Here is a 14,887-nt window from a genome sequence, read left to right as displayed (position 1 = left end):
GGATAGATAGAAATGAGATTTTTTTTTTTTTTTTATTTTTTTTTTTTTTTTTTATTTATTTAAACCATGTACATTTATATATATATATACATTTATTTATGATTATCGAGAAATCTTTCAAACTGATTAAGGGTTGTGTTGGCATTACACATAGTTGGACCCCATTCATATTCTTCAACTTCTTCTGGGTAGAGAGCTTGCAGGTCCCTGAAAGTTCCATCCCGAGTGATTGGTGTTAATTTTGCCTCATATTGACACCAAGCAATTTCTATAACAAAAAAAGAAAAAAAAAATCTTTTATTTATGAATAAAAAAATTTTAAAAAAATGTAAAAAACACAAAAAAATTTTTACTTCTCTCAGTTTCTTCCAATATTCCTAACAACTTTATATCTTCACGTATCGAAGAATTTTTTGTGTTATACTAGAAATAAATAAATAATTAAATATTTACACAAAACACTTCATTATTATTAATTATTAAAATTTTTTAATTACAAAATGCATGTAGTATTCTCGTTGGTGTTTCCAAGTCCAATCATGCACTCGGTTGTCCTTTTCACATTTAAGAAACTCAGCATAAACTTTTCTTGTCTCTAAATGAATCTGGGAACAATTTTTATCATTATTTAAATATATCATTTTTTTAAACAATAATCACTTAGTTAAAATTGAAAAGCAAACCTTTCTCAACAATAATTGTTTCGTCAAATATAATGGTTGAGCGTACAACCATTCTCGCTCTCTTTCCCTTTCGTAGGCACTCATTTCTTTTCTAAAATTTAACTCCATTATTAATATTCTTTTCAATTTGCAACTTCACTCACGAAACGATAAAAACGAAAAGAAAAAATAAAAATGAAAATGAAAATGAAAATGAAAATGAAAAAACTATTTCACAAATCAGCAAACCTTGCGGTGGGAATTGATATTAATTTTTGCATGAAAGCAATAGGCATGAGAAAAAATAAAAATAATATAAACATTTTTCATAATTAAACAATTTGCATTGAAACCATCTGTTTAAAAGTTTATGAAAAATTACATTATATATTTTTAAAAAAATTTTATCAACTATTTAATTGTTAAATAAATAAATAAACAATTCTTCTTTTCACCAAATTTTCGAATTTTCCAGTATCACTCACCTTCTACTTCCAACATCCAATAACATCGAGCCGTGGTCTTGGGGATAGCGCGCTCGATTTTAAATCCGAAGTCCGTGAGTTCAAATCTCCTTCGAAACACTTTTTTTTTTTCTCACAAATTTAAAAAAAAAAAAATAATAAAAATGGCCGAAATTCGAAAAGACTCCCCACTCATATTCCCCACTCATATTCCCCTCTCTTATTCCCCTCTCTTATTCCCCTCTCTCATTCTCTTCTCTTACTTTCTACCCCAAATTTATTTAAATACCACCCACCCATCCCACCCACAATCTCGCGGTTTTCCGTGGTCCAGAACTCTTATAACCCCCCTACTTTAGTCGCTGTATCGATTGTGCTAATAAAGTAGGGAAAAATAAATCAAAGAGTAAAGAAAAAAAATCTGAAAAAGTCACGGAAAATACATCCAAGAATTCAGATGACTAAGAAAAACAAATACATGATGGTGAAAACATACGGGAAAAAGAAGGAGATTTAAACCGTGATTGAGAAAGATATCATAATAGAAAATAAGGCTTAAAACATGACTTTTATGTAGAAGAAAAAAAATATGTTCTACAGTCATCCTTGGATTGCTTCTTAATAAAATTAATGTTATACATTCTAAGAAAATTCCTACAACAATCACAAGTATTTGCCTGGTTGAGTCATCAGTTTTTCCGAATTACCAAACAACATTCGCGATTGGATGTCTGATTCAGTAAAATTTCTTAAGTACCGTAAAATTCGAAGAAATTTTGTTTCGAATCAGTCGAGAGTTTCGAAATAATTTCTCTGAATTATTACAACCAAATGAAGAATATGTTGTTTGGTTAAGTAATCGAAAGAATATTCTTCAAACCTCTCGTCTGATTCGAAACAAAATTTATTCGAAATATATGATCCGATAACAAATATTTAATAGATCGATCTCTTTATATATTCCGAGTATATCTTAATATTTTTTTTCAACATGAGACGATTTCGTAGAAATTCGTTAAAGTCGGTAAAAAAATTCGTTAAAGTTCGTTGAAAATTCGTTGAAGTTCGTCGAAAGTTCTTTGAGAGTTCGTAGAAATTCGAAGAAATATTTCCACCAGGGGAGTGGTAAAGATTACGCAGAATTCTTTCGAAGATGTTTCAGAATTTTTTCTCCGCATGGGTCAATTTCGTAGAAATTCTTAATAATTCGTTAAAGTTCGTAGAAAAATCGCAATAATTCGTAGAAAATTCGTTAAAGTTCGAAGAAAATTCGTAGAAAATTCGGAGAAATATTTCCACCAGGGCTGGCTTTAACAATTATTATGAACAATATCTCAAAAGATGTTTCTACCTAATATCATCCCTACTTTCTAATCTAATTTTTATGGAAATTAATATTTATAATTTTAAGGAACTTCACTGTTGCGACATCTTTTGTTTGGACAATATTTAAATTAAATTTAAATCAATTTTATAAAATCAAAGTTAATTAAATGAAGAATAAATTCAGTTGAACTTTTACATTTTAAATAAAGAAAATTTTAAAAGTGAATTTAAATTAAATAATCATTGTGATAAAATTATTATTTTTTCCTTTACAAATTGACTGTTCCTAATACTATAAAAAAATTGACTGTGACATTTCTCCGGGGTATGGTTTTCTGTGCTTTGAGTTTATTTTACCGTTTGAATTATTCGAGACTATCAACATCAAAAGGCGACCATCTAGATTGACACGCTCTCAACAACAATTGTTTCGGATTATTCTAATAACCAGGTACATCTACAATAATACACATTCCCTCCTAACCCGTTACCCTGTAGGGAATAACAAAATAAGAGGATTTTTAATATTAACGTGAAATACCGAGTTGATTTATTATAAATATTCTATGATTAGAATTCCTTTTCCTCTTCCTTTTTAAATTTTGGATTTACATATTCTTTTTTTTTTTTGTTATTTCATAGTTAATTTTAATTTATCAACTTGGTACGTAACACTTATTTTTTCCTTTTATCAAAACTTTTTAAAATTTTGTCATTTTTCAATTAAAAAAAAAAAAACAAAAACCAAAAAAAAGTATAAATTGAACGTTCTTACATAAATGAATTTTTATCAATAAATAAAAAAATAAATAATTTACCAAATAAATCAACGTTGAGACTGAAAATTAACAAATAAAAAAAAAAAAATAAGGAATACGCGCAAGATAAGGTATTTTATATACATAAAAAAAAAAGAATCAAGAAAAGACTAATTTACTACTAAGTTGATATTTTTTTTTCTAAATGTAATTTGAGCTTCAGTCACTTCGTAAAGCAGGCATGATGACTAAAGTCAATGTCACACGAATCGATCACTGAAAAAACTTTATGAGACACGTAACATCACGTTTGTTAAACGAGATGCTAGTCTGTGGGGCGAGGGCAAAAAAACTAGACAGAACCTAATTGGCCAAATATTTGATCAATGGTAGTCCTGAGACCCAGAACACGTTGCACCTACTCCCTATGGTTTTGATTGGTAACCGTCCACAGGTAAGCCAGGTGAAAAATCGATAATTTAGACAGCTCATAATTACTTAATTTTTTGTTCAATACTTTTAATTTTATTATATTAATTTAATTTTGGAATCTTTACTAAATTAATTGGTATCCGACGGAGATATTAATTTTTGAAAATTGAAAAAAACATAAATTATAAAATACGTTAAAAATAGTAGGCAGGCTAGGTTATTTTTCTTAAAATGTATTTTAAATATAAAAAAATTGGGTTAAAAAAAAATGATTCTTCTTCTGTTTTTTGTTCCAATATTTATCGTATTGCTGTCACCGTATTCGTGATATTTATTATTGATATTTTTATTACATTGTCGATTAGAAATTTATCTATTGGTTCTCTTGGATCACTTATTTATTATATTATAGTATTTACAAATTAACATATAGTTTGTTGTGATGCATGATGTAAGCAATAACACTCCACAACCCAGTATCCCAAACAGCCACAGATAGTGATAAGAAACGATTGTTATCCATGTTTTCTCCATATTTCCAATGAAATGGAAAAGTTTGATAGAAAACTTGACTCCCTATGTATAAAATTAATGCGTTCATACCTAAAAATGAGAATTGAAGAAAAAATAATTAAACAACTTCAAAAAGTTCCCTGTTTTGAATTTTAAATAAAGATTTTGCAGCAAAGATTAACGTACCTGGAATTCGAAATGGTCCACCTTCCCACCACTTCAAAACATCAACAAGTATCAAAATCATTAACATGGCAACGAAAGCAATACTCGTCGTTACTAACACGAAAGATAATGACCTAAAAATTGAAATAACGTTGTATTTATTTATATGAATTTTCAAATGTGTACATACCATAAATTTTTGTTTATTGGAACATTCAAATAACAGTGTAAATACAGTCCAGATAATCCGAACAGTAGAGACCATACGATAAATTTGAAAATGATATATTTCCATTTTCCTTTGTGGGACATTAAAGTTATTCCAGCTTGAAGACCGAGAAAAGTATGGAAAATTGTAGTAAGACTGGAAACGAAAAAATGAATGAATTAAGAAAGTCTATCTATATAATAAAAAAAAGTGTCCATTTTCTTACCAACTGTGTTCTTATTATTAAATAATTGTTAAATATTACATATAATTTAATTTTAGTTTTGAGTTGAAAAAAAAACGTTGATATAAAAAAAAATAAATAATTAAAACACTTTAATTAATTTAAATACAACCCTGGTGAAAATAATTTTGACAAATTATTTGTTAAATTTTGTCAAATAATTATGAGAAATTTTGTCAAATTTTGTCAAATTTAGTCAAAATTTTCGTGAATTTCGAGAGGAAATTGGGACTCCTCAATTTACAACAATTACGGACAAACTAATTTTTGTCAAAATTTGCCAAATTTTGCTAAAATTATTTGAATTGAAAAAAAAAACCTAGTTGTGTTGTCTACATAATTATATTATGCACCCAATTTTCGACAGTTATATATCATTTTCATAAGTTTAACACATCATCTATAGAAATCTGTAGTTCTTTATGTATCAGAATTAAATTTGGGTTTCTACATTCGGTCTCGTGGCTAATCAGATAAAGTGCTCTTAAGGTCCTCAGTTCAACCTCCGTCTAAGTCATTTAGTTTAGGAAAAAAAAAAAAGTTCGGTCTTGTAGTTTGATTGAGTTTAAAACATAATAATTAATAACTACTTAAAAAAAATAATGTTTTAATTTTTTTTTCTTTCACATTTCCAACATATCATCAGTTTGATTAGAAAAAAAACTCGTTTCTTTCAAACAAAAAATTAATTCCTTCGAAATCCTTTTTGTTCATCACAAAATCCAATTTTTTTATTTATTACTTTTAATGTTTTTATTGAGTCATTTGTCATTTGAAACAAAAATATTGTTTGAAATAAATGACAATGTTCTTTTTATAAACAGCCCCTGTTTAAATCTAACACAGTGTGGCATATTTAATAATCATAATAGTTCTTGTGTCAAGGAGTAATGGGGTTTACGTTTAGAAGTTTTCTTCTTAACGCAAACAATCTATCGTTTTTAACAAGACTCTATCTGAATATTATAAACAAGTGCTTTTTCTTTGAACATACCATTTTTATTTGAAATAAATAATTTTTTTTTATCATAAACCACTTTTTGCCAAGAAGTTTTCTTCTATAATTAATAACAATTCCACATGAAAGCATTTTATAAAATTTTTATAAAAATTGAGAAAACTTATTAAGAAATTTTTAAAAAATTTAGGAAATTTATATGAAAATTTTGAATTTTTTATCACATTATCTCCTCCCCACTGCCCGTAAATTGATTCTATTGAAAAATTTACTCAAATTGTAATAAAAGAAAAAAATTTTAAAATTTATTTTAGAATATAATTATTCTAAATCCTTTTTACTTTGCTGTTTTAATCCCGATTTCATCTTTCATTCTCATACAAATATAAACAAAGAGTTTTTAAAATTAAAATTTTATATATTTTGTTGAAAATATGATTTTATTTCTGTAGAATAAACAAGAAGTAATAATGAAACAAAATAGTGATTAAATATATTTTGTTTTTGAGAATGAGATTGTGTGAATGTTGATGCATGGTGTAACCGAAATATTTTTCTGAGAATAAATGACGAATGCTGAAAGTGTAATTAGGACAAAGGAATAAAGAATTAATATTACGTCGATATATAATTTTGTTACTCAGTCTAATTGAGACTCTTGTTTGGTACATATTAGCATTGACACGGTCTTCCTATACGTAGCTTTTGATTAAAGAAAATAATTAATAATTTAAAGTCTACCTCATTTTGTATACCTTAAACAGTTCCTTCCATATTGTTCCTAATTTAATAAATAAATATTCAAATAAATATTAAGAATATAATCTATAAATTCTAACATATTTGAATAAAAGTCAATAATAAGAATTGTGATAATAATAATAGAATTGTGATTAAACAGCAAAGTAAAAGAATGTAGAATAGTCATATTCCGATTTATATTTTCATATGCATCGGTCATTAGATTTCTAGCTTCGAGGTAAAGTACTTGCCTCACAATCAGAAAGTCCTGGGTTCAAATCCCGATGAAAGATTGATTTTTGATTTTTTTATAATTACAATTTGAGTGAATTTTTCAATAGAATCAATTCATGGGAAAGGAAGGGGGGGGGGGGATTTTGATAAAAAGTTTTTTATAATTTTCGTTAATTTTTTATCAACACTTTTTAACAAATTTGCCCAATTTTTATAAAAATTTGATGATTTTATAAATATTTCCGTGGGGGTTAAAATTGACAGAGCTAACAAAAATTATCCTGGAGACTTTTCACGATCACCAAGAAGTGAAAAGTGGTATTTTTCACCATCTTCGGTTTTTTAAAATTAGAATCTATTATTTATTGAAAATAAAAGATTGAAAGAATCCTTACTCTACCCAAGTTACTTTCTGGTTCCCCAGGAAGTCAAAAGTAATTTTCTTCATTATCTTCGAGATTTTGTTATAAGAAGCTAGCTATGATTTATTGAAACCAAAAGATAAAAATTATTCCTTAACGTACATAGATTATTCATTCGAATTAAATAACCGGGTTGAAACGGTTAGTATTAAATAAAATAATAAAATGCTTAATTTACCATCCAAGAATCCCTTCTGGTTCAAAAGGACCAGAACCGAACGCCATATTGACGATTGAATTTTTCAACAAGTGATTAGCACCGAGTATTTTTCTATCCATGTAACCAGCTGTAACAACCACATAAATTATTCATTTTAAAAAAAAAAACTGAAATTTTTTACTTAAAATTATTTTAAAAACTTCAAATACCAGCTCCACCCGGACATCCAGCATTTGATCCTCTATTACTATTTCCACCTGGTCCTACATAGCCTCTGTAACAATATAATTTACATTATCAAACTTTCAGCTATTCTCTTTCGCTTCATAAAAAAGGACAAAAAACTGTCAGATAACTTTACGTGGTAACGTTTATTCGACATTCTATTGGTTGACGCTGTTGACACATTCACTGTCGTTCGCTCACGCACACATACACGTCATTCGTTCGATACATTCGATCATCGATATATTGATAATAGTGGCTAGGTTAATTCAATACTATTGAATGGTTGAACACTATTGAGTAAACAAAATAGTATAAAATACCTTGCCTCATCGTGAATATTCACATGTGCAATAATGTCAAATATAGTTTATTTATTTATGAAATATTATCAATAATATACTTATATATATAGAACAGTTTATTATTCAGAGTTTACATTATTGTCAAGTAATAAAATACTTCATATATACTGAAACCTTCGGTTTTTATTTTATTTATTTAAATTATATTTTATATATTTATTAATGATTTAAATTTAGTTTTGATACAAAATATGCGAAATTATTAGTGGACACGTGATTATTGAATTACGTGTGATTATTATATCTATTACTATTATTTATTTCAAATATTAAACAAATTTAATTGATAGACAATTTGATATTTCATGTTTTATTCTTATTATTTATTAAATTTTGAATGGTTAATTTGATAATCTAACCTAACTTTTGTACGTACAAAATTATTATCTAATGATGACCTAGTGGTCGTCAAATTTTTAATATGATCAAGAATTTTATTCTTGATTTAATTTATTAATAAACTCAATCGATAATTATATTATTTAACTTAAAAAAAAAATATTGAATATTAAACGTAAATAATTATTATTATAACTCCTCGTGTTGAACCGGTGTAGACTGAATAATCAGTTGTTGAAGAGATATTTTGATGTACACTCAGAGAAGGATATGTTAACAGTTAACATATCCCGTTTAATGTTAACATATGCCATGTTAAAATGGGTGGTGGCTGATAAGTTTACATCAAAGATATATATATTAACATTAAACATACGTATCTTAATAGTTAATGAGCGTATGTTAACTATTAAGATATCTGTAATTAAGGGTCCGTATGCAATAACCGGCCGCACGCTCGAAGCCCAAGAAAACACGACGTTGCTCTGGGTGAAAAATAACACATGAAAAATTGAAAAAAAAAAATACCATCATTTGTAGAATTGAAAAATACATATTTTCCTTTAAATAAATTTTTTGTTATGATTATTAGTTAAAGAGTTAAAAATTAAAAACAAAATTATTTTTTTTGAAAAAAATACTTTTTTTTCAATATATAACTTGTGATAACTTTCTTAAAAATAAATAAATCAACTTGAAAATTTGACAGTAGCTTTATAATAATCTAGCGATGCCAACAGCATTATTAAAAAAATTATTTATTCATATTGTTTATTTTTTTTTATTTATTGATTCATGTCCACGGAAAAATTCAATTTGCCTAACTTCAAACGATAAAAGAGTCGAAGAAATTTCAAAATTGAGTAACTTGTCAGCGACAATATTGTGTAGCAGTATATCAAGACGTTTTATCCAAATTTTCACGTATTTTTATTAATTATTTACTGAGTTATTAATTTAACAACAAATTGCAAGTCGCCGTTAAAGCTATATATGCTTGATCGTTACCCCCTCTCTCGTAAACGTGTATGCTCGCGCGTTTGTATATTCATAAAAATACAAACGATAGACGCGCATTTTTTTTTTCAATTTTTCATGTTTGATTTTTCACCCAGAGCAACGTCGTGTTTTCGTGGGCTTCGAGCGTGCGGCCGGTTATTGCATCCAGACCCTCAATTGACACAATTTGAAGGTTAGGCTGATAGTTGAAGACATTTACGTATGTAAATATGAAAATTGAATGTAAAATTAAGAATGAATTTACAAAGAAACTAAATTTAAATAAATTTATGACAACACGAGTACATATTATATTATATTACAATTAGAATAGTACCACAATATAATGTCAAGAAAAAAAAGATTACAAGAAGTAGACTGGCGCATCAAAATATTTGGCCGCGTGAAGATACGTATGTTAACTATAAACATACGTATGTTAACAGTTAAGATATCTATGTTTATTGTTAATATATACGTATATGTATATCTTAACATTAAACTTTTGTATGTTTAATGTAAACATATTGGTATGTTAACTGTTAACTTATCCTTCTCTGAGTGTATGTTGTATATGTTTATTTGATTTTATTGAATTTATTGAGCACAATATGTTGATAATATTTATGATTATATAGAACGTTCTTTTATTTTTTATTAAATCGATGATTTGATTTAATAAAAATCCAAGTGAAAATATTGAGGTGTGTGTGTATCAATATATATTGTGATCACACACGTGCACATGAGGCGGTGGCCAGAAAGCCTCTTCTACTTTTTTCTTTTTCATTTCCTCTTTTTAAACAGGAAATGATATTCTTGACTTATTCAGTTAATTATTTCTTTGACTTTGGTGGTACAACTCAATGCGCAACATGCGCAGCACATAATATATCATGTCAAATTTACATTATATTAAATTTGACAAGATTTTAATTTTAACTCGTTACAATACATATCAAATAACGACTGACAATACTCATTTAATATTCATATATTTTTCCAATACTCTGTAATACTCAAACTTTTGTCCTGGGCTTCTATAATCTCCCTGACATAAACTAGAGGCACGTTCCGAAATCTCTAAGATAGACCTGTGAAGGAGAATACAACTTGGCCAAGCAATGGCCCAAGCCTGGCAGAATACTTCCGAGTCTCGGCTGCCAGTCTTGCTCGAGGCTTGACCGAGACTTGGGGATTGACACCAATTGAAGCTTGGCTACCAATACTGGGTCAAGACTTCCAAAAATTGATTGATTTAATAAAAAAATATATTTTACAATTGTTTAAACAATTTAATTTTTTTTATCTATATACATAATGATTTATTAGACTGAAATAATTACACGACAAATACTTGTCATAACTAGAACTTGAACACAGTAGGTCTCTCCTAGTTGACACTTCAGAGCCTTACAATGCGAGGCATTTTGACTAAAAAATACTATCATGTTTGAGTGAAAATTACTATAGTAATTTGTAAAATTAATTTTATTTTTGTGACTGGCCTCAAAAGATGATAGTTTCCTAAAAAATTAAGTAAAAAATTGGTATTCTATAAAACACGTCGATTAGTACAGTGAATTTTCGTTGTGAGTGTATTTTGTATTGTGAGTGTTTACTGTATTTTCAAGTAAATTTTACTATGAAATTTAGTGAAATAATACACAATATGCCAGCTCAAAGGGAACGTTGTTATGAAATTTCAAGTCTCTTTACATCGTTCTTTTCCAGGTAGGAGTAAACGATTGTGCCAGGTCTGGCACAAGCTTGTGCACAATGCTTGTGTCTAGCTTGTGCTAAGGTTGTTAAGTGATTGAAAATGTGCCTATGTTACAAGCTTGATGACAAGCCTTGTGCCAAGGCTTGTGCCTCGGGCTCGACACAAGCTTCCAAAAACAATTTAAAAAAAATATAAATAAATTATTATGGTTAATCTATTATTATTGTTAATTTATTAATTCCAACATTATTATTTTTTAATTCAGACAATTCTATTGAACGATAATAATTAAACGAAAAACTAGGGACGCGACGCGGGTACGATCTGGGGCCTCTCACGTGGAAGTCCAATGCACTATCATGTCGACCATCGGGCTATTGATGAAAGTGGTCGTCAAAATTTTTTATATAAATAAATTCTGTTGAGACTGAACACATAGTCCTTGCGAATGCTTCACACAATAGTCAAAGCCTGATAATTTTTATTTGAAATTTATATAGAAAATATATATCTAATTACTATAATTTTTTTTTTTCGAGTTAAATATATGCATAAGTCAAGTCTCGTGTCGGGCTTGGTGAAACAATGGTCACCAGCTTGACACAAGGCTGTGTTACGAGGCTCGTGTGAGGGCGGGAAAAATCAAGGGGACAGTCTTGTGTCGAGCCTGGATTAACAAGGCTTGTCTAGTGACTGGAAAAACAGGCTTGACACCACCTTGAAATTTTTATTCTTGGAATTAAGGCTTGGAATTAACGATTGACACAGGCTTGGTACAAGCCTGGACTAACAAGTCTTGTGCAATGACTGTAAATACAGGCTTGACACGCACTTGGAATTTTTAACCTTGTGTGAGGCTTAGAATTAACGATTGACACATGCTTGTTACAAGCCTGAACTAACGAGTTTTGTGCAATGACTGTAAATACAGGCTCGACACAATCTTGGAAATTTCAACCTTGTTTAAGGCTTGGAATTACCGATTGACACAGGCTTGGTAGAAGCCTGGACTATCAAGTCTTGTGCAATGACTGTAAATACAGGCTTGATACGAGCTTGGAATTTTAAACCCTGTGTAAAGGTTGGAATTAACGATTGTCACAGGCTTGGTACACAAGCATGGAATAACAAGTCTTGTGCTATGACTGTAAATACAAGCTTGACACGAGCTTGGAATTTTTAACCTTCTGTGAGGCTTGGAAATAACAATCGACACAGGCTTGGTACAAGCCTAAATTAACAAGTCTTGTGCAATGACTGGAAAAATTTTCTATGCCAAGCTAGGCACACTCTAGTCGACTAAGGCTAGGAAATACAAGCTTGTAACAAGCCTGGCACGGCCGTTCACCCTTGTGGGATCATACCTGGGTTATTGAAAATAGACAGAAGGTCAAGCAAGGTTTATTATTACTATTCTTATTATTATTATTGTGAATTTAATTCTAAACAATTCAGGAAAAATAATTTTTTTTTAACAATCTCTTAGATAACGAGCTATGAGTTAATTAAAATGAAGAACATGTTTTGTGAAAAAAATAAAAAATACTAATATTCTACTGAAAAAAAATCCTGCACAATTAAATTCCAACATATGTAATAAGAATTAATATATATTTGAAAGTTACTACCAACTTCAGTAAATTTTACTATTTACTTTAGTAAAAATTTCGGTTGTGGGACGAAATGACAAAAAGAAGGCCGACTGATTGAACGAATGATTGAATTGTCATGTAATTTCAAACTTTTCTACAGCCTTATCTGTTGACGCTAGATATGAGGCTAAGTTTATATTGGTAATTTATTTCTAAACAACTTATCGAGAATGAATTTTTTTTGATTCGTTGATTAGTTTTCCAGTTTTAAGCATGTAAACGGAAAAAAAAAAAATGTTGCCGGGTATTAATTGCTATTCTCCGTGAATCTACCACAAACTACTGAACTGAGCAGTAAAAATTTTAAAGTTTTAAATAAAATTTAGTAAATTTAAGTACCAGTAGTTGGTATATTCTCAATCTACTCAATTTTACTAAAAAATATATTAAAATTTAGTCATTATTATTAAGAAAATTTACAATAAAACTAAGTAAATTTTATGGCTTCGTATAGTATATAGTGGCCGAATTTTCACTAAACTTTATCGTAAAAGTTACCTATCAAAATACGAGTAGGTCCTACAAATGACGTCAAAAACTGTTAGCGACGCAGTTTTTACTATTTGTTTTGTGATTTTTTCCTCTAGGTCTGTAATTTTTAGTTAAAATTTCTCTCAGTGTACTTACTTAACCACAGCAGCAATATTTGCGGCTATACTATAGCAAAATACTGACGTCACAAGTATCATAAGTGTAGGAGCAAATATTCTACATATGAAATGAGTATTTCGTATAGGGAACCATACAGCGATCCGTCCGTGACCAGGTCTTAAACATACGTTGCCATTGCAATAATAATATATGTCAATATTATTATTATTGTTATTATTTACAGCGATCCATTCGTGAACTTACACATACACATTTATGTGTGATGATGGTCTGACCATCACATACACATTATGTAGCGAGAATATAATAATAGTTATTATTATAATGAGAGAACCATATAGCGTGATTATTAGTATTAGTCTGCCATTGGAAATTCGGACAGAGTTTCACCAGGACTTAACGTCTGATACCTAGAGAACCTTTACGAGAGATCCAAACGATGTCGAGAGAACCAGTAGTGAACCAAGAGAGCCAGTCAAGAGAAAGTAGTGATCAGTTCGAGAGCCAGACAAGTTGTGTCGTCTAACGACGACGTTCCGCGCTAAGCTACTGTGAGTCCTCTGAATCCCTACTCGCGCGCTCTCCCACCTATCGCCCCGGACATGCGCAGCACGCTTTCCTAGCCCGCAACACGAATAGGTATCCGATCCAGCCCGTAGCCTTCGGAGAGTTCGTCTTTTCGACGGATGGAGGGGAAAACTAGCACAGGTCGAGGTTTAACGTATCAAGTCTACTACGGGACCTCGAATATATACGAAACATGTGCCACACTGACACCACTCGTTAGTAGACTTGACCCTCCACAGTCCTTATCCAGTGACCCTTAGAATTATTAACAATCAACTCCTATTAATTATTAACAATTCAGTCGACAGCAAATAAATAATTAGAGCATACGAGCTCTTTCTATTAATTATTTATTTCGAGAACCAGCAAAATAATAAATTTCGTTACAATACATATCAGCAGCTCTTTATATATCTACATATGTCGAAAGAACAAAAAAGAATCAGTCTTGGTGACTCAAAGAACAATCGACACTCAGCCGAAGAATGGCAAGTCATAGGTTGGCCAGCCTTTAATGTGAGAGCTAGCTTAATTGTATATTCTGAGTCTTAGCCACCTAATAATTTATAAAGACTTGGCCGATAAACAGTTGATCAATGGCTGGCTAGCCCTTACTGATCTAAGCCGTGGCTTAATTATTTGTTTCTAGTCTTGGCCACTCAATAATTTCCTAGTCTTGGCCGATAAATGGCTTGATAATAGCTGGCGGTCTCTTCTTCAACCAATGGTCGGCCGAGCATTGACAAACGAGATTCGATAAGCGGATAACCAGCCAAGAGTCAGTTAAGCCTTGGCCCATAGATGGCGCATGATCGGCTGCCAAGCATTCGATGCCATTACTGGGACAAGACTTGGCCCCGTTGTCAAATCAGATCAAAGTTGATCTGGATCCAGATAGAACTATATCTAACCAGATCAAACTTGATGTTTCTTGAATGTTTATGAAGATGGTGACTTGTTGTAAACCATACATGGTTTGCTTCAAGAAACATACTTTGAAACGTAAACCATATTTCTTCTTGACACAAACCAAATTCTGTTTTTTATATGCAGATGGCGTCTTGTTTCAAACCATAGAATGGTTTAGTTCAAGAAGAATACTTTTAAAAAAATTTATA

At 29.9% G+C, this 14,887-nt stretch overlaps 2 protein-coding genes across 4 annotated transcripts in view; both read right to left on the bottom strand.

The window, feature by feature from the left end:
• Positions 1-92: 92 nt before the first annotated feature.
• Positions 93-1,284, bottom strand: LOC122859386. Its single transcript, XM_044162983.1, has 4 exons — positions 684-1,284; positions 498-605; positions 354-423; positions 93-268 (listed from the first exon to the last, which is right to left on the bottom strand). Exons 1-4 carry the CDS (start codon positions 789-791, stop codon positions 93-95), a joined length of 462 nt encoding a protein of 153 aa, XP_044018918.1. The 5' UTR covers positions 792-1,284.
• A 1,416-nt stretch (positions 1,285-2,700) lies between these two features.
• LOC122849647 (heparan-alpha-glucosaminide N-acetyltransferase-like) overlaps positions 2,701-14,887 on the bottom strand; it is a 46,860-nt gene continuing 34,673 nt past the window's right edge. The window contains exons 5-9 of one of the 3 annotated variants that reach the window (XM_044148437.1): positions 7,497-7,561; positions 7,306-7,414; positions 4,511-4,684; positions 4,342-4,454; positions 2,701-4,245 (exon numbers count right to left, since the gene is read on the bottom strand). In XM_044148437.1, the coding sequence (XP_044004372.1) occupies positions 4,058-4,245; positions 4,342-4,454; positions 4,511-4,684; positions 7,306-7,414; positions 7,497-7,561 (649 nt within the window). In that variant the 3' untranslated portion in view covers positions 2,701-4,057. The remainder of the gene's footprint in view (positions 4,246-4,341; positions 4,455-4,510; positions 4,685-7,305; positions 7,415-7,496; positions 7,562-14,887) is intronic. The other 2 variants (XM_044148430.1, XM_044148422.1) reach the window with 2 other exon arrangements.

Source organism: Aphidius gifuensis, linkage group LG1, assembly GCF_014905175.1.
Source record: "Aphidius gifuensis isolate YNYX2018 linkage group LG1, ASM1490517v1, whole genome shotgun sequence".
Lineage (NCBI taxonomy): Eukaryota > Metazoa > Arthropoda > Insecta > Hymenoptera > Braconidae > Aphidius > Aphidius gifuensis.
This window is presented reverse-complemented; position numbering and strand designations above follow the sequence as displayed.

Coding starts and splice junctions, on each gene's coding strand:
- LOC122859386 (XM_044162983.1), bottom strand. CDS start 791: ATGGAGTTAAATTTTAGAAAAGAAATGAGTGCCTACGAAAGGGAAAGA. Junction 606..683: donor AACAATTATTGTTGAGAAAG/GTTTGCTTTTCA, acceptor AATTGTTCCCAG/ATTCATTTAGAGACAAGAAA. Junction 269..353: donor ATTGGAAGAAACTGAGAGAA/GTAAAAATTTTT, acceptor TTTTTGTTATAG/AAATTGCTTGGTGTCAATAT.